Raw genomic sequence first — 24,508 nt, 5'->3', positions numbered from 1 at the left:
GTTCTGGCAAAAGCACTACATCCTAAGACTCTAAGGATCCACATGTAAGATACTAGGGGACTCACAGGTTTGCCAAGTACTATGTGGATTCTTGTACATTACATGACCAGTCAAGGAGTTTGAGACTGTTGTTGCTATGAAGTTTCAGTGAACTGTTTGTCAGACCTACTAAGATCAAGTTAGAGACAGAGTGAAGAAACACCATTTTCATATGTTCCTACTGCTTCTTCATTTAATTTGATATACACTTCATGTTAAGGGGACTTCATAATATGCTAAGCTGTTCATTCAGTTGAAAGACAGTTTAACAAAATTAACTGGAACTCAGTAGGTGTGAGACAGAAGATTCCTCTAACTCATCCCTCAGTGGCTTCATCCAAGGGCAGAGACATTTGCAATGTTCTAGTTAAAGCTGAGATGCTCTGTACAGCTGTGTGATTTTTTTTACCCAAAATTGATGATATTTGAGTGCATGGACTTAATACTTCATAAGAATTTCAATGAAAAAGAGAATGTTTTTGGCAAGAGACATATGTGTGCTTTCCTACGATGAGGACTATTCTCATTTGGGAAAGGAGTGTTGACAATCATATGAGGTTGGAATTACAGTGAGTTGTGTGTGCATGGTATTGTGGTTAAGAGAATGGGAATCAGGCCATCTCTCCCCTACCACCTACTCTTAATGGTGCGACTGAGCAAGCTACTCACCTCTCTGAGCTCAGTTTCCCTTTCTGAAGAATAGGAAATCTCAATTACTTCCTTAGTAGTAAGACCCCTGGGGTCACTGTGAGGATTTAAAAAATTGAGGTGGGCAGTGATTGGAAGCTTTGTGTAGAGAAGGGCTACTTTGCTGTGAGGTTGTGAATCAGCCCCATTCTGTGAGAATAAATGGAGTATTTTTTAAGGATTCTCCATGGCCCAGCCTATCCTGATGGGCAATCCAACCATTAAGTCAATCCTGGGGTTCTATGAGGTTCAAATTCAAGGATTATCATTTTATTTAGATTGTGAGTATAGTTCTATAGAATGTAGACCTCCCCCACCTTTATATTTTTTTATTTTTTTTACCAATTCATCCCATTTAATATTTACTGAGGATCAAAACAAATGGTTATTAGTCAAAGGAATCCCTGGAATTCAGACTCCAAAGTTTGGATTTCTGTACTGTACACATGCGACCCAGAACTGGGCATACAGACATTGAGAAGTCATCAACCTCTGGCCCAGGCACTAGCCTAACGGGATCAACAAATCAGTTACCCTGGATCTTGCAGTTCAGATATAAATCTGGAAGGAACAGCCAGAGACAACTAAGGCCACAGTGCAACAATGTCATCCAAGAAGCCACTGCAATGCACATGAAAGGGCATTGGAAAATGTCACACAAATGTCAGGACATTTTCATTAGACTTAAAAATTGGCAGGTGTTAGAGTACTGCATCTAATTTGAGGTGGCACCATTTAAATAGGAAAGTATGTACAAATAACATTCCCAGGGACTGGGCACCCCTCAGCTCATAGTGCAATAAGATCTAGAGCCATTCAGACAGATAATCTCACATCCCAGAACCTGCTGTTGAGGCCCAGATCAGTTAGCTCCCAGGTAAATTTGCTTGACCCCCAATCTCCTCCATGGCCAGATATCCAGAGAAGCCTCAGCATCGCAAGCTGTGCCTGGAAATCCAACTTGTCCCCTCACCCCCATCACCACAGCTCAATCCACAAGTCAAAAGGGAAGCCAGGTGCTCTGTGTGTTCTGCACAGAACAACCCCATTGCTGTGCACAGGTGAGAGTAAAGACAGAGCTCTAGATCTCTGAGCATTCTTCCTGAGCCCCTCTGCACTTGTTGAACTTCCACTGCTTCCCACCACTCTGCATGAGACCCTTGGCAATGATCACTTTATTCTCTGAACTCCTCTTAAGTCAATCAACATAAGAAGCCAGGACTCCCATTGCAAGCCCTCACTCATCCATTCTAATTTCTAAAAGGCCACACTTTCCATACATCACCAGTTCCTGGCCTTAACCCTGAAGATTCAGCATCCCCTTCCTTGCTTTCATTTCTCATGGTAGTCATCATTTCACATCATCACACACATGCATGTTGACATGCATTCTTACTCATCTGTCTCCCCTACTAGAATCTAAGTTCCATACAGGTAGGGTTTTTTTTCCTGTTTTTTTTTTTTTTAGTGTTATCTATACCTGACATAACAACACTCAATAAATATTTGGCATATATGTATATATATATATATATATATGTATATATACATGAAAATATATATATATATATATATATGAAAAACAATCTAGTGAATGGATTCTGCTGAGTCTGTGGTAGCCACTAGCAGTTGTGATTACTGTATGTCCAAAAGCACAGAGACCAGTATGCAGCAATTACTACTACTGAGCTTTTGACCTCTTTCATACTTGCTATTAGTCATGAACTAATGCTGGATACTGCACTTCATAGCTCTGAGGATGTGAATTTGAGGCTACCACCAAAGGAAGATGAGATAAGAAGATTATCCTGTAGAAATATGTTTTTTTAAATAATGACTTTGAATTTCATTTAAATATTCTTATTACCTTCTTCCCACCTCTCCATGAACTGCCATATCTCTCCCACCAGACTCACTGAACAGGAATAGAAGACCAACATTGACACTAAGTGTTAAGTACAATGGGAGAGATAAGTGGAGATTTAAAAAAAAAAAAAGAAAGAAAGAAAGAAAAAACACAAGTCTCTATGTTGCTCCATCCTTCACACATAGGGGGCTCTCAATATGTGTCTATTTAATAAAGAACAGAGAGATGGAAAATTGTCTAAAACAGCCATTACTTAACTAAGGGGACCGGGGGAGGAAGTAGTTAGCAGAAGCAGAATTTCACTAGTTGTAGGCATTTGTTTTTTTTATTGTTTGGGGGCTCACATATCAAAATCATCCAGGAACATTTTGAGAAGCCTTTGCAGATGGTAATGTGACTATCTACTTATAAATTATCCAATGTAAATACCAATTAGAGACCATATAATTCACATTATTTAGAATATAATAGAATAAATTAACCAAAGCACTTTCATATTAAGTTTCTGAAGTATATTAGTTGTTAATAGTCTTGTTTGTCTTCATAAAAACAATGATTTGTTGATAAGTAAATCATTACTTAGTAGTTAATTCTCTTAATTTACAAGTTATTTTATGTTGAAACATGACACTGTAAAGTAATGATGAGGTTCTGATGTAGGAGTCAGAGCTTTGGGTCTGTCTTGAGGTTTGAAATAACTAAATCCTAGGGACTCTGCTGTGAACTGCCTGCATATAGCTCAGTCAGTATATTAATTTATTTTAGTTTCAAATTTCAAAAGAAAATTAATGTGTCATTTTATAGTCACAAAAATTTCAAAGTTATGCTTTACTAAACTTTTGATCAAAGACAATCTAATGATGCCATGTCAGTGTTATATATTGGCTATTATTTTACAACAGGGATGGATATTTGGATCTGAAAATATTCAGGTAAGAATATGACAAAGGAAAAACACAAGTCCATGCTTTTCACATCAAGAATCTGAGGTGAGCTTAGATTTACCTTCATTTCAAGCAGTCACGAAATGACTTTCTTCTAGGTAATCTTATTTTCTTTGTCTACTCTAACTTTTTATTTGACCTAAAGCCTTATGTTTTTTTAACAGTCAATAGTGGCTGACAATCAGTAGAAGACTGTATATTAAAATGTATTTTGATTTGTTTTACTTTCTCAATTTTCATTTCATAGAACCATTGATCTTCTAAGTTAGATAGAAGCTTAAGGTTCACCAAACTCATTAATCTTCAGCAGCCGCAGAGTCTAAGATTCGGGTTTCTTATTATCCTAATTTTTATAATAAAGGCACAGAGGCAAGTACAGAAAATTATTACAAAATAGAGAAAAAGTATAAAGAAAAAAATTCCAGAAATGAATGTGTTTTCTTTCCCCACTTTCCTCATTACTTTGGTTGACAAAGCTGCACCTATGTATACATAGCTAATGTACATATAGGAAGCATCTTCAAAGAGTCTATGGATAGTAAATAGGGATTATGCAAAAACTATGCATGGATTTCAAAATTTGTTGCACCAAAATAATCTAGAACTACCTTGTAATAACATACCTGGAAAAGATCTAGTTTGGGGCACTGAGCAAAGACAACAGTTTGAAAAGAACCCCTATCAGAGCAATTCTAATTCTGCTAAAATTGAAGCAACAAACTTGAAATTTATGGTGAAGCTTGGGTGGAAGAATGGTGAAATCACTGATGCCTTAATGGGGACAATGCACCAAAGAAATCAGCAGTTTATAAGCAGATAGCTCATTTAACAGCGGCAGGATAATGTTGAATATGAAGCCTTGAAGGGCCATCCACATTAATTTGCAAGGAAAATAATCCATCTTGTTCATATCCTAACAACAGAAGTGATAGCCAACACCATAGACTAATTCAGCTCACACAGTTCTGATTGAAACATTAAGTACAACAAATGCTGCACTGGATGGGAGATCAACTGCAAGACAAGCAGAGCCTGCGCTGGGAATTTTCAACAAGTGGGATGGAGATCCTGAAGCATTTTTTTTTTCTTAGGATTGTAACAGGAAGTGAAACACAGCTTCACCAGTAGAATGCTAAAGACAAAGCACAAGCAAAGCAATGGCTACCAAGAGATGGAGCAACCCAGAAAAAGCAAAAACAAACTGGTCAAGAGCAAACGTCATGGCTTTCTTGGGATGCTGAAGACATTTTGCTCATTGACCTGGAAGTCCAAAGAGTGATAACATCTGCTGAGTGTGAGAGCATTTTTGAGAAGGTCAGTCAATGCTGCGACCAGAGTCCTTCTCCACCATGACAGTGCACCTTACCATCTTGACTTGGTGCCTTTTGACTTCGTTTTGTTTTCAAATCTTAAAAAATATTTAAAGGACACCCATTCTTCAGTTAACATTGTAAAAAAGGACTGCGTTGACATGATTAACTTTTCAGGGACCTCAGTTCTTTGGGAATGGGCAAAATGGCTGGTATCACTACTTGGAAAGTGTCTTGAACCTGATGGAACGTATTCTGAAAAATAAACTCTATTTTTTTTTTAACTTTTATCCTCATTTTCTTTGGGAGAGGGGAAAGAGACATAGAGAGAGAGAGGAGAGAGAAAGAGAAAGAAAGAAAGAGAGAGAGAGAGAGAGAGAGGAGAGACAGAGTGTTCTGGACTGCTTGTTCACTTTGCAAAGACCCACAATGGCTGGGGCTGAGCCAGAACCAAAACCAGCAGCTGGGAACTCAGTCCAGGTCTCCCATGTAGGTGGCTGGAACCCAAATGCTTGAGGCATCACTGCTGCTTTCCAAGGTCTGCATTGCCAGAAGTCTGGAATCAAGAACCTGACCATATATATTAATCCAGACACTCTGATGTGGGACGTGGACATCTTAGTGGGTATCTTAGCTGGGAGGCCAGATGCCCATCCTCCTCTTCTTCCACCTTTTCATTTCAGTTTTCCACTGATTTTGTGAAGTTGCGTGTGCATGTGTGTGTGTCTGCAGATAACAGTTATGGGGGTCCCTGGAATGTCAAAAACATGTGTGTAAAGCTTTGATGGTGGTAATTTTTAGCCTTCTCATTTTGACAACAGAAGAATTTTAATAGTTTTGTGATAGTCATGTTTACTTTGAATAAAAAAAGTGGAGTATTCTTATTTCAAAATGCATCCTGTTGTGTTTAGCCATAATGTCAAAGCAATTGAAAGAATTTAATTGTAGATGGGATGCTACAACTAAGTGAATTAAGGAGGAAGTTAAGGTTTTCATTTCTAATTTCCCTCTTTCCTACAGTGGACATCAGATGCCCAATGATTCTATAAAGGTTCACATTGTGTGGTAAACATAGAGTAATGTGTACATGTTTATCTCTATAGGGAGTGTTGTCTGCTTCCCTGAGTCTATTATAGAGTATACACAATTAGCATAATCTATGCAGTACTGGAACTGCCTTTGTTATTTAGAAGGCATGCCCTGGCTTGAATAATATCATGGACTGTATTTTCCAAGTCTGGGGCAATATGATCTTTCTGTGGAATTCACAACATGAAACGAAACTCTCAAACAATTTCATTAAGGCAGCTTATCAGTTTTACTTATTCCAGGTGCCGTGGGGGATTCCTGCTGGTATCATTTGCATCAAGTTGAAAACTAATGAAAATCCAAATACAATTAGGAAGGGGAGATGGGGAAGAAGAGATGCCCAATCAGGGTGGATCCTCTTGTTGCGCTGGAGGGAAGAGGGCTGTGATGCCTCCGTGATAGTGGAGGAGAGGAAATGAAGCACTGATTGATTGCAAGCCAGGTCTCAGCTGAACATTAATACAAGGAAATCAGCGTTATCCTGATTACTGCATGTGAGAAACAGATGCCACCCCTCCTCCTTCTGCTGATGTCACAATAGGCATCATGCCTGCTCAGATAATTGGGTGGGAATAACACAGGATGAAATACACTTAGGATAAAAGAAGTTCCTGAGTCAATGTCATAACCTCAAGAACATGCAAAATTTTGGCATAAACATTCAGATATTTCTTTTTTTTTTTTTTGAGACAAATTCTCTACTAATTGGCAACAGCTTGGTGCAATTGTCAAAAACACGGTGTGTCATTATGGCCTAAACAGTTAATGCCTGGCTTACTCCCCTGACCCTCCACTCACAGCACCCACTCCCGCCCACAAAATGCAACTCACACAAGCACATCCATTCTTAACTCTTCCTGAGGATTCAGCATAGTACTGAGTAAGTCAACATCCCTCTTCTTTGGAAGCACCCTCCTCTGGGCTGCCTTAGCACAGAGTCCATCCAGCTCAGGACAATGGAAATGCCCTGGGAAACCGGAAACAGTGGTCTCCTCTGGTCGCTCATGCATTCCTACTCCTTGCTTCCTCATTGGCAGCACATCTTTTTCTGCTCTAGTACTATACCTTCTAAAATACTGCTTTGCGAAGTGGCTGGTTTTAATCCACAGCTCCCTCCTGACTCCAGCTTCCTGCTAATGCAGACCTAGAAGGTAGCCTGGTTCAAGAAACTGGGTCCCTGACATCCACATAAAAGACCTAGATTGAGTTCTGAGCTTCCAGATTTGGACCACTGATATTGCCAGTATTCGGGGAGTGAACCAGAAAGGATTTCTCTTGTTCTCTCTCTTTTTTTCTAAAGATTTATTTATTTATTTGAAAGTCAGAGTTACACACACAGAGAGGAGAGAGAGAGAGGTCTTACATTTCCTGGTTCACTCCCCAGCTGGCCACAATGGTTGGAGCTGCACCAATCTGAAGGCAGGAGCCAGGATCTTCTCCTGGATCTCCTATGCGGGTACAGGGGCTGAAGGACTTGGGCCATCTTCTACTGCTTTCCCAGGCCATAGCAGAGAGCTGGATCAGAAGTGGAGCAGCTGGGACTCAAACTGGCGCCCATATGGGATGCCAGCACTGCAGACAGCAGCTTTGCCAGCTACTCCACAGCACCGGCCCCTTGCTCTGTCTTTTAACCTCTCAAATAAGCAAACTTCAAATATCAAAATAAACTGTTGGCTTTCTTTCACGAAGGAATATCCTAAATAACAGTAGTAAAATGTATTATTGGCCAAACCTTCCTGTTTCTTTGAATTTAACTCTTTGTATGTGCTTGGGTTATAAAGTGAAGTCATTCTTTGAGATCACAAATAATAGGACAAACCAAAGCTCTTTGCAAAGCTTTCCTCTAGAACTCTGTTTACTTTTTCAGGTGGACCAACATGGTATAATCAATAGAAAAACAATGCAGAAGTATAAATGTGGTGCAAAACAACAGGCAGAATTTTCTTATGCGTATACATATGTGTGTAACATTTATTGTGTGCATATACACACACATACATACTTTATTTTTAATCAGAGTGAAGAACTTACGTATTAATTCTGACAGAATGAAAGAGAATTTAAGTGAAATGTCTGTGGAAAACCTCAGAGCAATTGAAAGGAGCCTCAAATTACCCACCTCCTCCCCATACACACACACACACACACACACAAAATGACCTAATCCTCCTCCTTCCCCCTCCTCAAATCACAAAAGGACACCCCTAACCCCTGCAAGTGTGTCAGACCCAAGCATAATCCAACAAAATAGGGACAAAGCAAAAGTCGGTCATCACAAGCCAGCTTCGTGACCACAGGCCACGGCGTCCCCATGGGACAAGAGGCTTTGGCCAAATGTCACAGCGCCTCAGTCTTGGCACACCTTGGGCTGGTTCTGCAGACTCCGGATTTGCCCCTAACTCTCCAATTCCTCATCCCTCCAGGACAAGCGCTCTACCATCCGCGGCCCCTGGGCCTCCAGTCCTGCACCTCCCACTGCCCACCGCCCACTCCTCGCCTTGATTTTTCTAACTATTGGCACTGGGAGCTGGTCTGTTGCAGGATAAAAGTGGAATTCTCTGCTGTCTGCAGGGATTTCCCCAGAGCACAGGGCATGAAACCCAAACTTATATAAAATCATATCCTGTTTGCAAACATCATATTCCCTCTGCTTCTCACTAATCTGGTCCTGTAAACCCCAGCACAGCTTGAGAGCCCATTCCTCATCTAAACAAATGCCATAAGCCCCTTTATACTTTTACAACCATGTCAAAAAATAATATCGCCTGCCAATAGTGATGTGATTGCTGTTGCCTCCTCCAAGCCATAAAAGAAGCGCGGGGTCTGTTATCAATTTCTCTAAGTGTATCGGGGGAATTCTGGGTGGATGCAAGTTCCAAGTTATAAATGACAACTCAAAAGCCGCAGAAGTGTTTGAAGCTGGGAGCTGATGACGACATTATCATAAAAGCCTGCTCGTCCTTGCTTTTGTGGGTTTTTTTTTTCTGCCTATCAAGTGAAGAGGGGGAAAAGAAGGCTGAGAAATGACTTCAAGATTTCCTCACACAGCAGCAGGTCAGATGGCCAGGAAAATGATCAGGGATGTGCCCTGAGGAGTGAGGACAAAGGTGGCCTTGCACTGGCTGTGTTTTCCACAGTTCCTGAATTATCCACTTCTGTACACACACTGATCAAGGCCTGGGAGTTGGTAAAAGGCTCTTTTTCCAACTGGAACATTTTCTGGTAGTGCAATCACACGCGATCAGAAGCGAGCCATGGCAGAGACACTAAAACAAACACAAAGGAATTCAGAAACCTTGAGACTGAGGCGCCAGCTGTAACCTGGAGAGTGCATTTGAAAGCACCTTAAATATCATTTGCCCATTGGACTGCTTGGGGCCAACACTCTCATAACCACACGGAATTGTCAAGGTGACTTTAATAAGAAGCAGTGATTTTTTGGTTTTATAATGCCCCAGGTAGTATCCTCAAAACTCACTACATCCACCCTCAGCCACAAGGTGCGTAGAAACCCCAACTGGAAGGAGGTTACACATTCCAAAACTGGAATTTGCGTTCATAATTGGAGATGGTTCACTCTTTGGGAATCAAAACTAACAGGTCCATCTGAGATCATTCAATCCCAAAATGTGCCTTCAGACAAAAGCAATGTCACTGGTTTCCAGGCTCTTCTGGGTACTCCCATGTTGCCAAGTGCAGCCACCTCAAGTTCATAGGTATCTTTCATATGTGAATATATTGGGATTATCATGAAGGTGAAAGAGTTTCTCCTAGGACTTGTATGAAAATCACAGACCTTAGGGGCTAGGTGTTCTCAGATGGCTAAAATCACAATTTGTTTCTTGAAAAATTAAAAAAAATAAACAATCAGAAAGACTGATTCACTAGAGTATCGGCAAGAAATTTTGTGGACACACACCCCATGATCACACTCATCTGGACCCATATAAACACCAGCAACAGCAGATAGGCCAATATGATAACCAGAGTGCCTCTCGCCCAGCCTTCTCCAGGACAGCAGGACTCAAACTCATGGAGGCTCCCTATACCCCGCCTCTGCCTGCTCACTGATATTTGCCCACAGCCACTACTGCCACTGACCAGATGAGGGCAGTGTCTGGGGACGTTGTTCAGCACCTATCCTAGGACTCACTCCGTGTTGGACAGACAGATCCAGAAGCAGCAGTTACTTCTTATTCCCTGGGCACTTATAAGAGTTTCCTAGAGCAGTGCTGGCTCCAGAACAAGTTCCTTTGGCATGGGGTTAAGCGGTTGAGTAGCGGTACTTTGTGTTCAAGGGCTAGCAGGTCCAGGTGATGACCCTGACTCAGCTCTGGGTCATGCCTTAATGAGTGGGGCGTGCTGACCACCACTCTCCTAGCAGCTTTTGTCTCTTCCCGATCACTGTTCCCATTAAGTGTCATTAGCTTTGTTCCATTCTTCGCTTCACTGGCAAGTGAGCAGCCATTCCAGTTTAAAAGAGCCACTTAGGATGTTAGAAAATAAACACCCAAGCCAATGAAACCCCATTGAAAGGTCAGTTTATCCTCTGCTTTCCAGAATGAATTTGCAAGCTCGCGGCTGCACAGGATGACGCTAAAAATGAGCAGGAATTAACCTGGAGGGTGATGAGTGCCCTCTGCTGCCAGTCAAAAAAGCAAAAATTGGAGCCGGCGCTGTGGTGTAGCAGGTAAAGCCGTCGCTTGCAGTGCCAGCATCCCATATGGGCGCTTCACTTCTGATTCAGCTCTCTGCTATGGCCTGGGAAAGCAGTGGAAGATGGCCCAAGTTCTTGGGCTCCTGCACGTGCCTGAGAAACTGGAAAAAGCTCCTGGCTTCAGATCAACACAGCTCCAGCTGTTGTGGCCATCTGGGGAATGAACCAGCGGATGGAGGACCTCTCTCTCTCTCTCTCTGCCTCTCTGCCTCTGCTTCTCTGTGTAACTCAGACTTTCAAATAAATAAATAAAAAGCAAAAGTCACAGGTTAGCTGTCCCAAAGGGGACCATCATGTCAACCACAACCCTGCGCTGCTAGATGGAGGGAAGGAGGGTGGAACAAGCTGTGGTTAGTCTGTCACGGGGAAAGCCATGGGAGGATCAAGGACCTCTTGTGGAAATCCTTCCCCTGGATATACACACAGCAGCTCCACACTTTCAGAATTACTGTGTGACATCAGGAAAATGACTTCACTTCTCTGAATTTTCAGTGTCTCTTTTTCAAAGTAGTGTTAATAACAATGACTGATTTGCAGGGTTGTTTTGAAACTCAGCTGAATACCAGTAAACTGTACATGCCATTCTTATTTCCAGAAGGGCAGAATCAGAGGTGAAGGAAAAGAAATACACTGCTTGCTAAGTCTGGCAGCATTCAAAGAACAGAATGAACTGAAAATATATCGGATTTCCCAGCAAAAAATTTAGCTACATCCAAAAAGTTATCCATCACACGATATAGTCAAGGCTAGTTTCTTTTTTCTTTCCCTGCAATATGCAAGAAATCTAATTGATTTAGATATTCTAGTCCTTGAAAGCCTGACTCCGAATTACATCACCATAACATGACTCAGCACTTAGGGCTTGTTACTGGCAAGGGTTAACTTTAAATAGGTTGCAGGTTATAGGGTATGTTCTAATCATCCACAGAAATGTAGGCATTTTCTTCATATGTCTCCAGATTCAAACAAATTTGTCCTTGAAATGTGGTGTGAATATCTTGGGTCAAAAGGCTCTTTTTAATTACTGAAGGCAAAAATGGCCCCTAGGGGGAACAGAAACAAAAAGTCCCATAATGCAAAGCACTGTGTGCAGTTCATGCCATTTTCACCAGGAATAATACGTATCTGCACACTTCATGTGATTTTACTGAACACTGAATTCTGCTGAAAAACTCAGTTAACCCCTCTTGCGTTCCCTTTTGGAAGTTCCCTAATAGTCTAGAGAACGGACGTGGTGAGTGTATGAACTTGCATTCACACAGCCATTGACAGAGAGAAGTGCCTGACTCCTGGCTCAGTTGTACGTGGCCACCATCTTGCAATTCTTAATAACCTGGAAACAAAAGGCCCCACGTTTCCATCTGGTTCATAGCCCTGCCTGTTACAGAACTGGTGCTCAAGTCTGATATGGCCTTTACTGAGACAGCCTTCAACACAGCTGAACAGACACAATCGAATAGATTTTGTGGGGAAGTGTGTGGTGTTTACAAAGCAGCAAACAAACTCATACTTACACCAAGTCCACCGCAAGGCAGTGAGGAAAAAAACTTTTGAGAGTCGTCACCTGTATAGTAAGAAGACATGAAAAATAAATATAAATTGGGAATGGCAGTATGTTTAAAATGTTTGACATTTTATTCATATATAAAATGATGTCTCAGGGTATTTATCATGCAACTCAGAAGGAAATAAATGAGGTTTTAGAGCAATTATTCCATAGAGCTAATTTTCTGAATACTACAGTTCTATGTCTATGTATATACAGCTAAGAACTCAAATCAAATAATACAAATATTATTATACATAGAGTTTGTTGCCCCAACACACAGATATGTGCCCATGAAATATGGGTCATTACATTTTTAATTAGCTTATTTGTTCATATAATGCATTATAATAGTTTTATTTATAGTTTATGGTAACCCAGTTATTTGCTGAATATAATTCCTCCAGTGAGATGTTTTGAGCTACAAAGCAAATGACACCACACTTTTATCATTTTAAAAATAATTAAAATATCTTCTCAAATGGACAGACTCGTTCTTAAGTTGTACTTCAAAAACAACTGAGTATAAATTTAAGATATAGCTAAGGTCAAGTACCCCATAAACCTATCCAACATTAATCATTTTTTAAATGAAACAACATCAAATATAATCCTTCTTGGAGATCTATATATCAATATCAATATAAAATATGTTCTTTGAAAGTATATTATAAGAAATATGATTGTCTCTTGGAACAGTTATTTCATGGGATTTTTGGTGATTTTTTTTTTTTTTTTTTACTTTTGTGTTCTACATTTTCTATGACACAAACAGATAAAACAAGAGTCCTACTGCCAAACCTCCTATCTCACTATAGGTTGCCTGTGAAGAAATGCACAGGAAAGGCAGTGAGCATTTCTGTCTCGTAGCCAAGTGGTTCTGAAGTGAATCACACAGGTCACTCAGCAGATCAGCTGTAGAACCAGGTATAATTCCCCAATTTGCCTATTCCATCCATTGGTTCTATTGATGATCAATGAAGTAAATAATTAAGATGGAAAACAGATTTCTGGTGGAATTCATGTAGTATGTCAGTAAAAGTCTAAGTAGATTTTACTGTCACAGGACAAAGTTTATTTTGAAAACAGTGACGCAGATGAATTGGTTTTTCAAGTGCCATTACTAACAGATGGAAAATGACAAAGAAAAATGCATGCACAAACAGAAAGACATCTAGTGAAGAAATTTTCATGTAAAAAGAGGAGTCATTAGAAAAATTAAATAAATTATTGTACAATATTAAACTGGAATACTGGCACACACAGATAAAATAGATTAAAAATTTTCTGGAAAGCATAGAGAAGAGTAAATTTTCTTAGTTTTGTTCCTAATAAAGATATGTCTGCATCCTTGAATATTTTGCAGGATTGCATTCATATGTCACCTGTGAAATTAAAATGTGTACAGGCCGGCGCTGTGGCTCAATAGGCTAATCCTCCACCTTGCGGCGCCAGCACACCGGGTTCTAGTCCCGGTCGGGGCGCCGGATTCTGTCCCGGTTGCCCCTCTTCCAGGCCAGCTCTCTGCTATGGCCCGGGAGTGCAGTGGAGGATGGTTCAAGTCCTTGGGCCCTGTACCCGCATGGGAGACCAGGAGAAGCACCTGGCTCCTGGCTTCGGATCAGCATGATGTGCTGGCCACAGTGCACCGGTAGCAGCGGCCATTGGAGGGTGAACCAACGGCAAAGGAAGACCTTTCTCTCTGTCTCTCTCTCTCACACTATCCACTCTGCCTGTCAAAAAAAAAAAAAAATTGTACATATCCTTCCATGTATGAATTGTTCATTTATAATCAATGAAACAATTTTTTAAAATTATTAAACCCCAAGAGAATAAGGGAAAAACTGATATGCCATTTAAGGAGAATTTTATTTAGTAATGTTACAAAACACAAAATGGGGAACAATAATTAAATTTAAATTTACTAGTGTGTAAGAAATCTTTAGTTCACTGAATGGACTGGATTTATTTATTTGTAAAGATGTATTGATTTATTTGACATCCAGAGTACAAAGAGACAGACACAGAGAGAGAGAGAGAGAGAGAGAGAGAGAGAGAGAGAGATTGAAATCTTCCATTGGCTAGTGGTTCACTCCCCAGATGGCTGCAACAGCTGGAGTTGTGCCAGGCCGAGGCCAGGAACCAGGAGCTTCTTCTGGGTCTTCCATATGGGTAGCCTCTGCTGCGTTCCAGGCACATTAACAGGGAACTGGATCAGAAGTACAACAGCCAGGATACAAACCAGTGCCCATCCGGGATGCCAGCATTGCAGGCAACGGCTTTATCGGCTAAACTGCAACATTGGCCTCTGGACTTATTTTCTAATTCCATTATATTGCCTTATTAATGGAATAAAATCTGCCTAGCCACAAGATAATGGAAACTGGAGAGGCAGGTGTTGTGGCATAGTGGATTAAACCACTGCTTGGGACACCACATCTCATACTGGAGCACCAGTTTAAGTTCTGGCTGCTCTGCTTCCAATACAGCTTCCTGGTAATGTGCTTGAGAAGTAATGGATCAGACCCAACTAACTGAATCCTTGTTATCCATGTGGGAGACTCAGATGGAGTTCTTGACTCCTTGCTTTGGCCTAGCCCAATCCAGACTATTGCTACCACTTGAGGAATGAATTAGCACATGGAAAATATCTCTCTCTCTCTCTCTCTTTCACTCTGCCTTTCCAAGCAATAAATACATCTTTAAAAAAAAAATAGGCAACAGGAGTATTAATGATAAGGAAAACTTTCTTTTATAATCTCCAGGTGTCTTTGAAGATACAGATAGATAGGCCACACTGAACATCTATTCAAATTCTTCCTCCCAACTCCAGAACATAAGGCTCAAGAGGAAGTGTCCATTTAACTCGGGAAAAACCATGCCCTATCTGTGGTTGGTGGGGCTTGGGGATGCAGTGGGATGTAAGAGAGTGAAAGGAAGGAAGGAAGGAAGAGGAAGAAAATATCTTGTTGACTTCAAATTTCTGTACATTCATCATGGCAGCTTAAATCTGGTCTGCACAGTGTAAGTTGAGAAAAAAAAAAAAAAACAAGTCACAAGAATCCGAATTACATAAAGAACAAAAAAAAAAAAAAAAGAAAAGAAAAGAAAAATTAACCTTGTGAAAGAATGGGATTTTTCACTTAGAACCAAAATGAAGAAAACCAGCTAACTTTCTGTATTAATCAAAGAAATGAAATGGTTCAGAAATGTTGTCAAAATTGAATTTAGTACTGGACATCAAGACCTGCCAAAACACAGCATCCTTGTCTATGCACTCATGTAGTCGACATACAAAGCTAACATTGTACTCAGCAGGGACATTAATTCCCACCAAATATTCAAAATAAATGAGGTAAATGGATAACCCATTTGAACTAAAATCTTAAAAATTGGAGCTGGTGTTGAGCCTAGCAGTTAAGACAGCTGCATCCCATGTCAGAGTGCCTGGGATTGACACCTGGTTCCTGACACCACCTTCCTGCTAATGCAAACCCTGTCAGGAGACCGAGGTGGTTCAGACAACTGGGGGTTCCTGCCACAAACATGGAACCAGGGTTGTGTTCCCAGCTCCCAGTTTAGGTCTCAGCTGGTGCTACTGCAGGAATCTGGGGGAGTGAGCCAGTGGCCAGGGATTTTCTTCTCAATTTGCCTTTCAAATAATAATTCTCAATTTTTTTGAAATGTTGAAAATGTAATCACTAATACTTGGTGCTTTCATCATCTACATACAAGAGAAGGATCTTTGCCCAAGATTCAAACTATATATTGATATTAATTTAAATTGATACACATATTGAATGTTCGAGAAAATCAGGTTTGTTCAAAAGCAACTTGAAGATATCATGTTGAATAAAATAAGCTGGACACAGAAAGACGTAGAGTGCATATTCTCCCTTATACATGGTTGTGGGGAGCAACCCGGACTAGACTGTTACTGGAATTAAGACTTATTCTATGCATCTGCTCTCCCACAATATGGCGCTGAGAAGGGAGAAACAACTTCTACGCAGCTGCCTCTCGCCAATTTGATTGACTGAGCTGCAGGAGCTGATCTTGCTCCTGATTGGAGGAGAGCAGCGTACTCGGCGTGTGGGCAGCCGAGTTGGGATTGGCGGAAGAGGACTATAAAGGAGGAGAGAGACAACATGCACCAGGAACATCTAAGAGGGAACACCTGTGCAGCCCCCGAGAGAGCCGGCCGGCGGTATCCCGCTCCCCCGCGGAAGTGGGGAATGTGGCAGGGGGAACCGCCCTTCCACGGAGGTGGAAGGGTTGGTAGCCAACCCGGGAAGAACCAGCAGCAAACCCGGGGAGGGCCGAGCAGACAAAAGAACAACGCAGGGTCCTGTGTTGTTCCTCCACGAAGACGGGGAGCGACACATGGTAGATAAAATTGAAAAGGCAAGAAAATAGAAAAAACAAAACCAAAAAAAGAAAGAAATGCCTGTGTGTATTAGCTTTGTGGCAAAGTGTTTTGTCAAGCTTATTTTAAATAAAAACTGTCAAATTAAAAATAAATAGTAATTTGCCACATTTCATAAATGAAAGTGTGATGTTGCAAAATTTTAAGCCTCATTTAAACCTCATTTAAGTCAAATGTAAGCCTCATTTCTTTCACAAACATGTCTTTTCTCTTAAAATGTTAAGAATTGTTTACAAACACCTCCCCAACAAACTGCGTTGTTGATACTCAAGACTTGATCAAACCCACTCTGTTCTAATAAAGTCCGTAAGTACTCAGTTCTATTACAGGGTGGATTTATCCTTTGGGACCACAGTAAAAAAATACAAAAAAGGGAGGAAGGTTTTCTACTTGATTCTCTTAAGTAAATTTAAAAATAATAAAACTGTGTTCATGAGATAATTTTGACCTCATAAAACCATGAAAATTACAATGTCTCACTTGCTTCATCTTTGTGGTTAGGTGGGTGGGATTATTAATTCATAGTAAAGTAAGACTTATCTTACAGTATCTGAAACAAAAAAAGGTTTTAGTATCTGCATGTACAGAGATTGCTTCTTTCAACAGAAAGAAGAAACAGCACTCAGCGCACACCTGTTCCAATTGATTGACTTGTGTGTACGTGGATGTATAACTTTAATTCTATTACAGATTGTTTCCCATCATCCAATTGTAGCAATATGTCCTCTCGAGGTTGCAGCACAATGCCTTCCCACTTCTGCCCACTTCTCCCCAAACTACCATTATCTATTCTGTTTATAGAAAAGTGCAGGACACACAGATTACCCAAATATCTCTCCTTCAAAAAGTTATGGATGTTGGCCACTCATTTAAAAAGACAGCTCTGAAGTGTAATGAGGAGTACTTGCTACTTTCTCCTCCTAATTACTTTCCAACATGTTTACATGCTGTGTGTCACATACTCGCTTTGGAATTCTTTAGGACCGCGTAGCATTTTGAAATATGCATTAGGAGTAAGAGCTCAATAGTTCAGAACTGACTCAAAAGGCTTATTTGAAGGAAGGGGATTTTAAAAAGTCCTAAAACCTTTTTTTTTTTTTTTTAATTTCTAACATGGTCATTTCAGCAGATACTGCCTGAGTAATCTATAGTTACTCAGTTATAAAAGGTTACTATAACATAATTGTTGCAACTAAAATAAGGCTTTGATACTATTTGTTCCCATAAATCTGTTGTCTTTAAAGCTTATATAAATCTCTGCAACATAAAATTTTATTTCAAAACCTGATATTAAAGTTTCAAAAAAATCAAGTATTAACAAAAATTATATTTATTACTTCTCTACTTATAACACTTACTGTACAATTTAATTCCACAGGTAAGGAATTAGCAAAATTACATTAAAATTTTAAATGTCATCTTTTTTTATAAATGTAGCGTAGTTGGTACAACAATAACGAGTTTTCACTTAAAAATAAGTTGTATTCCTTTTGTGTATTAAAGTCATGGAATAAAAGAATTGAAAGACACAAAACAAATAGGAAAGGTGAAGCAAAATCAGAAAAAAAATAAGAATGTTAAAACTTTTCACTTAGAAACATTAGCAAAAAACTATTCAGATGCTATTTAAATAAAAGAGGAACAAAGAGTAAACATCAGGAAAAGTGCAGTGTCTATTTCTCATGCAGGATTTCTAATATGCATTGGCTTCTATTGTAAAAGACCCCTTAACACAGAGCAATACTGTTGCAAAAACTGTTTTTGCCACTCTGCTTGCCAAGTGTGTTGAATGATGATAGTGCTGGAATGTGCTGTGCTCAGGGGAACGGATGCCCATACAGACCTAGCAGGATCCTGGGGTCCAGCTTCTGTCCATCCAGGGGGTTGGTGCCATATAACAGTGAATGGTGTTCCGAATGCACAAGCTGTATTTCCTCCAGGCTGGCTTTCCGGCCTTGGATGCGCTGAAAGAAAACAGCACAAGTTTGCAGTGCTCCACTGACAACACGGAGAAGAAAATGAGACCGAGGCACATTGAAGATGATTGATAATGGGCTGAGTTTCACCACGCAGGAATGGGACACTGATTTGCTGAGCACACTGCCCTCATAATCCTTAAAAAATGATCATATGCAGGGTTTCAATGGATTGCTTCTGCCTGAATGGACAATTGACATAAACCATATTCTCCTTGAGCACAAAAAGGAAGTCTATAACAAAGAAATGATAGATGGTCTCTTTCTTTGTTTATTTGTAAAAGTGTTTAAAAACAAACAGCGATTACTGTTTGCCTAAGTAAATTTATTACTAACTTAATTTATATTCATCTGAAAAGTTTCTTGGAATAAATTCCTTGTTATCTCTCAAAGGACATAAGTAAATACCATAACATTTGAATATATGTGATTATCACGAAGAATTGTGAGCTAATCACATCGTGTGTGTGCCCCATGGGACGGATAACAGTTTGTGATCCATGGCCTATGATGAGGTCAGTACAGAAACACAGAATAAATATTTAGAAATTTTATGGCAACTGGGTAGTCTTTTAATGTCTTTTGAGTCTAATGAAATCTTGTAGGTATTCAATTTATATTTAATTTTTGCAGTATTTCATTTCTAACAGGTTTTTTCAAAGTGTCCTTCTACAGGACATTGGAAATTACACAGAAGCCAAAACCGCTGTTTAAGCAGAGCTGGTTTGAGCCACTTTAGACTCAGTGAATGGCTTACACTCAGGCTAGGTGGGGATTTTCTGCTCCATCTGACAAAGAATGGTCCTTCAGCACAGACCAAAATTCACATTCAGTTAAACCTCAGTGAGCCAGTAGGCAGAGTATTCTGTTGACTGCATGCTGACTGCATTCCTCAGCTGGCACATCTGAGAGCCTGACAAACATCGTGCTAGTGAAGTTAATTAACTCCAACTTTCAGCAATTGCCGTGCTTCCTAAAATTATACAGGCAGTATTAATATTCCACTTAAAATATACCCCACCACAAGGCAGTGGTAAGGCAATAAAAAGCAAAGACCTACAGTGAAATTCGAAGAGAACCTGTACAAGAGCTGAGTCCTCCCACCTTCCCAACCATGCAAGGATCAGCTGGCTGGGAAACAGCAGGTGACACCACCGCCTCTCTCTGCATCAGGACTGCCCCATATCCGACCTCCCTCATTTCAGGTGCTGCTGCTGCTTCCAGTGAGCGTCGATGTGAGGTTCCCTAACAGGGCGGACTGGGAACACTGGGCAGGAGGCAGAGCTGTGCCTGTCACTGAAGATAAATGATCAGGTCACAGGGAGGGAGCATTGGTGGGGAGCTACTGGGGCAATAAGAAGGGAGTGAGATAGAGCAGAATCTCCTTAAGGCTACCCTTGTGTGCTCAATAAACAAACTCCTAGGGCATTTTCTTCAGGGCCAGAGCATTGCGCTTCCCTGGTTTCAGTCTATCATTCAGCCTTGTGCAACACAGCTTACATGTCTAGGACAATTAAAATATGCTCTAGAGAGTTTATTCCCAGATAAATAAGATGAGGATTCTAATTTTGAAAACAAAGGCAAATATGATGGCCCCTGGTCAGCCGGTGCTCTGATCAATAAAGATCTTATTGAATGAGGTGACCTAACTATTAACTATCAAATATGGGAAAGTTTATGGAAGATCAAAGCAGCGAAAGAAGTAGAATGACAGGGAAAGAGATAAAATGAGCAAGAGGAAATTCAAAGTCGATAGTAAGCTGTGAGATTTTAGCGGGTGAAAAACCCCCATGATAAGTCATGGTGAGCCCATGGTTTGAGTCATCTAAAACTGGAATGAGCTCAGTGCTGGAAAACAGATTATGACAACCAGTCCCTGTCTGGAGCAATAATGAACACCATGAAAGAGCAGGGCTTCCAACTCTCCTCTCTGTGGAGCTCAGAAGCCCATATCCACTGACATCAGCCACGCGGAAGCAGTGAGAGACATCGTGCACTGGGGTCCACAGCCACTGACAGCTGAAGACGGGCAGTTAGTAAGACGTTCATGTCTTAGACAATGTCAAGATCATTGCCAAATGCCAGACCCCCGTGTTGATGATCACCATAGATCTTCATCAATTTTTGTCTTTTTCACTAAAGTTTTTCTTTTGAGCTCTAAATTAAATTTTTGCCCTTTCTATAACATCCAATACCATTAAGGGGAAAACAAATCTATGTTTCTTTACACTAGTCAGAGAAATTTACATTGCATATGCTCCATGCTTGTCACAACTCCTTTTCTCATTCTCCTCCAACCTCACCGGCATTTCAACTGAATACTCAATCCCACATTTGAAAAATAATCTGCTAACAAGAGTCCCCGTATTTGACAGGGGCTCAAGTGCTGGTAAATTATAAGAGGACTCCTGCTGAATCGCAGTCGTTCCCTAGGGAGATATCAGTCATCTGGAAGCAAGGACAGAGCATCTGGTCCAGCCCATGTTGCATTTATTCATTTTGAGTACTCCCTCTGAGTTGATACTCCAGCGCCCACAGATTGTACATCTTCACTTTGGTTTCTGTTTTCTTCCCTTCTCCTACTACTTCCTTTTAGCTCTTGGCAAAGTATTTTACATGAGCTCTTTTTATTACAATAATAAACATTTCTTTAAAAAATACTTGCACTTAATACAAGGCAACACTCAACATCCTCCTGCCTCCATGGCTTCCCAAGGGTAAGTCCCACAAACACATAGCCACGATTTCCACAGAGAGATGGCGCTGGAAACCGAATCAGTAAGAACAAAGTTTCTACCTGGAGGAAGACACCTAGGGCAGCAGGTTTTGAGATTCGGATCTCACACAGACACTGCTATGGGGACTTAGTGGATGATAAAGGAAAAATGCTCAAACAACAGCGATCTTTTTAATTTCTCAACACGTAGGCTCCCCAGTAGTTCCGTTTTGCATGACGTTTATCAGATGCCTTCAACTTGTCACATGCACCATCTTCTTGCATGTTGGCATCTCCAACAGTTCCCTTTGCTCACTGAGTATTTTACTTGGTTATGCTTCACAGAGAGATTTTCATCTAATCCCACCCTGTATTTTCTATTTCCTGCATGCCCTTTATTCCTCCATTCCTTTCTCAAGATTCTCTCTTGTGTCAAAGGTCAGGAGTATAATGAGTCACAAAATAGGATAAAGTGCTCTGATAATCTTAAGGAGACACTGATTTCCGTTCTCAGAGATAGCTAGGCTGCAGAATGTCTGTGTCAAGTCATTTATGATATTCTGACTAAGAAGATTTTTAAGAATTTGGGGCATTTGGGGACAACTCACATTCAATGCATACAAAGAATTGTGCTGACTTGGGGGTTTCTCACTTGAGATTTGAATGCAAGTCTTTTCCACCTAACTGACACAGGCCTGAGAAAGAAAGCCCATCACTCTTGTTTCATCTTCCTAAAGAAAGTCTCTGTGGTAAGACTGTATCCATTGCAATGTGATCATTCTCTGTGATTTGCACCCAATCAGTTTCTTTCCAGAAAGTGGAAGAAGAGCTGATGTTCCCTGAAGATCACTCTGCTTAGGAATAGGACTGTCTTTAGATCAGAGCCCAGAAGGCTCCACACTCAGGAAGTTTGAGTCAGATCATTCAAAAGGACCATATCATTCAGTCCCAACAGTGTACCATGGCTCTTTCCTAAAGAAAGAGAATTTCTTAAAGAAAGCCCATTAATGCAACTGGAGTATAGAAGGAATGTTCTGAACACAATCTACAAAGTCATACTGTGACAGGATAAAATGTAGTCTGCACACCCACCCACACACAGAGCACACACACGGTATAGATTCATGGTTATTTTTTTTTTTCTGCCAAAGAGCAGGGGAAAAAAGGAAACAGTTCTATTCCTTCCCTCCTGTGTTCAAAGCCTGGATCGAAGCCAGTGTCCTAATCAGTTCTCATTGGCCCTGGAGGAATCAGAACCTTTTGTAAAATATAATAAAGGGCATAAAATCATGATAAAATGCATGAAAAAGCAGTGCCTTTGGTTAGGGAACTAGAAATAATTTAGCAGAACAGATGGATTGCATTGGTTGGGTATTATTGAGGACATGAAAGGGCGCATTTTGTGGCAGTTCCAAACTAAGAGAAAATGTCCAACTTAAATTGGACAAGTCAAAGTACCTGCCTGCACTGGGAGAGACTCCATTTTCTTTAATCATGTTCAAAGTGGTGACATATTAGGCAAGAATTTCTACTGAAATATCTCATTTTCTGACAATATTTCATCCATTGTTCCTAAATATAGGGATATTCTTTTATTTCTTTCTTGAAGATCCACAGGGCTGAAGCCTTTTAGAGTTAAGAAAAAATTATAAATGAGTTCTTACTATCAAAATGACCCTGTGCCACAAATACCATAATTCAATGACTCAACTTATGGTCTGTAGATTATATTTAACACACTTTTCCCTTATAAACAAAAATAAAAATTCAGTCTCATTGCTAATTCCCAAACATAACTCCTGTAGTTTTCAAAGGTCCCAACCAATGGCTTCCCTGAATGTTACACAGAAGGTGGTTTTTAACTCCGCCCCCCACAACTGTTATAATTTCTTCCTAGATATCCATCAGCATATCATAAGCTGTTCTCTTCAGAGATTTTTCTCATGAAGAAAAGGGAATTTGAAGAAGAGGCAGGCTTGCAGGCTTCAGTGGGCCACAGAAGACAAACTGCAAGTTGAGAGCCCTGAGTTCCAGTGCATGCTCACCTGTCCTTAAGGCACCCAGAGCCAGCAGAGACCCATCTCTATGGACCTTTCTTTCTTCACCTATAAACCTAATGAGCATTGGCTAAATTATTTTGAAGTTCTCTTTTAGTCCTAAAATGGTAAGATTTGATGTGGATTAACCTAACACACATAAAAACTCAACAAAATATGCTTTCATTTGATGGATCTTCTTAAGCAAGGAAATGAAATAATTTCAATGAGGAGACCTGACTATGAAGCTTTTCACAAGCAGTCAAGCTACCCCCTGGAGGCCCCTTTCTTGCAAATTTAATTATAATTGAAAAGTAAGAGTAGTTTTCAGAGCTCATATTCCCATCCTGTGACAGCTGCAAAGTGGTGAACACTTTTCCCTGTTTTAAAATATTTTTTTCACCTATGGCCCTCCTGATTTCTGCTACTTTAGCTTCTTAGGTCAATACTTGCTTCTCTTACACTCTTATCTCCACCTATTTGATCTGCCTGCCTACTTGTCTCTACTTCTTTAAGCTCATGTTGAGAAGTTCGGGTTCTGTTGCAGAGGTTCTTAACATTGATTATACCTTGGAATCAGCTGAGATGTTCCGTAAGCGGTGTTGATGCCTGAGTCCTACCTACACAGCTTGTGATTAACGTGGTCTGGGCACAGCCTGGGCATTCAGATCCTTAAAACCACACAGTGGATTCTAATGGGAGACGTACGTCAAGACTCACATGTTTGACGGGGTGCCCATTTTTCCTGTTCATAAGCTGATTTACGATAGTGACACTTGGGGTGGACATTTGTCCTACTGGTCAGGACACTGTGCCCCATATCCAGCATACCTGGGTTTGAGTCCCAGCTCTGCTCCCAATTCCAGCTTCCTGATCATGTGCACCCTGGGAGGCAGCAGAGGATGGCCCAAGTACTCAGGCCCCTGCCATCCACATGGGAGACAAAGATGGAGTTCCAGGGTCTATGGACTAAAGCACCTTGGTAAGTTTAAAGGTCTATCTTGGTAAGTTTTAAAGGTCTATCTTGTCTTCAGTGTGTCTAATGAATCTTGTGTGATTTGGTTATTGCTATTTATTTTAAAATATTTCAGAGCACAGAGAAATTTCTAAAGCACTTTAGAACTTTCATAAGTCTTATTCAGAAACAGAGTTCTG

General features: G+C 40.5%; 1 protein-coding gene across 39 annotated transcripts in view; it reads right to left on the bottom strand.

Annotated features, from left to right (window-relative positions):
- The window catches only part of HDAC9 (histone deacetylase 9), a 1,002,499-nt gene that overhangs the window by 222,337 nt on the left and 755,654 nt on the right, over positions 1-24,508 (bottom strand). For 37 of the 39 annotated variants that reach the window (XR_011383068.1, XR_011383069.1, XM_051853225.2 and 34 more), the window contains 2 exons: positions 18,469-18,589; positions 12,168-12,217 (listed from right to left, as the gene is read on the bottom strand). Coding sequence is in view for 37 of the 39 variants with exons in the window: in XM_051853225.2 (XP_051709185.2) it covers positions 12,168-12,217; positions 18,469-18,589 (171 nt within the window). In the remaining 2 variants the exon portion in view is untranslated. Of the gene's footprint in view, positions 1-6,146; positions 9,203-12,167; positions 12,218-18,468; positions 18,590-24,508 lie in introns of those variants that run through there. The other 2 variants (XM_070059629.1, XM_051853240.2) reach the window with 2 other exon arrangements.

Source organism: Oryctolagus cuniculus, chromosome 16 (genome assembly GCF_964237555.1).
Source record: "Oryctolagus cuniculus chromosome 16, mOryCun1.1, whole genome shotgun sequence".
Classification (NCBI taxonomy): Eukaryota; Metazoa; Chordata; class Mammalia; order Lagomorpha; family Leporidae; genus Oryctolagus; species Oryctolagus cuniculus.
This window is presented reverse-complemented; position numbering and strand designations above follow the sequence as displayed.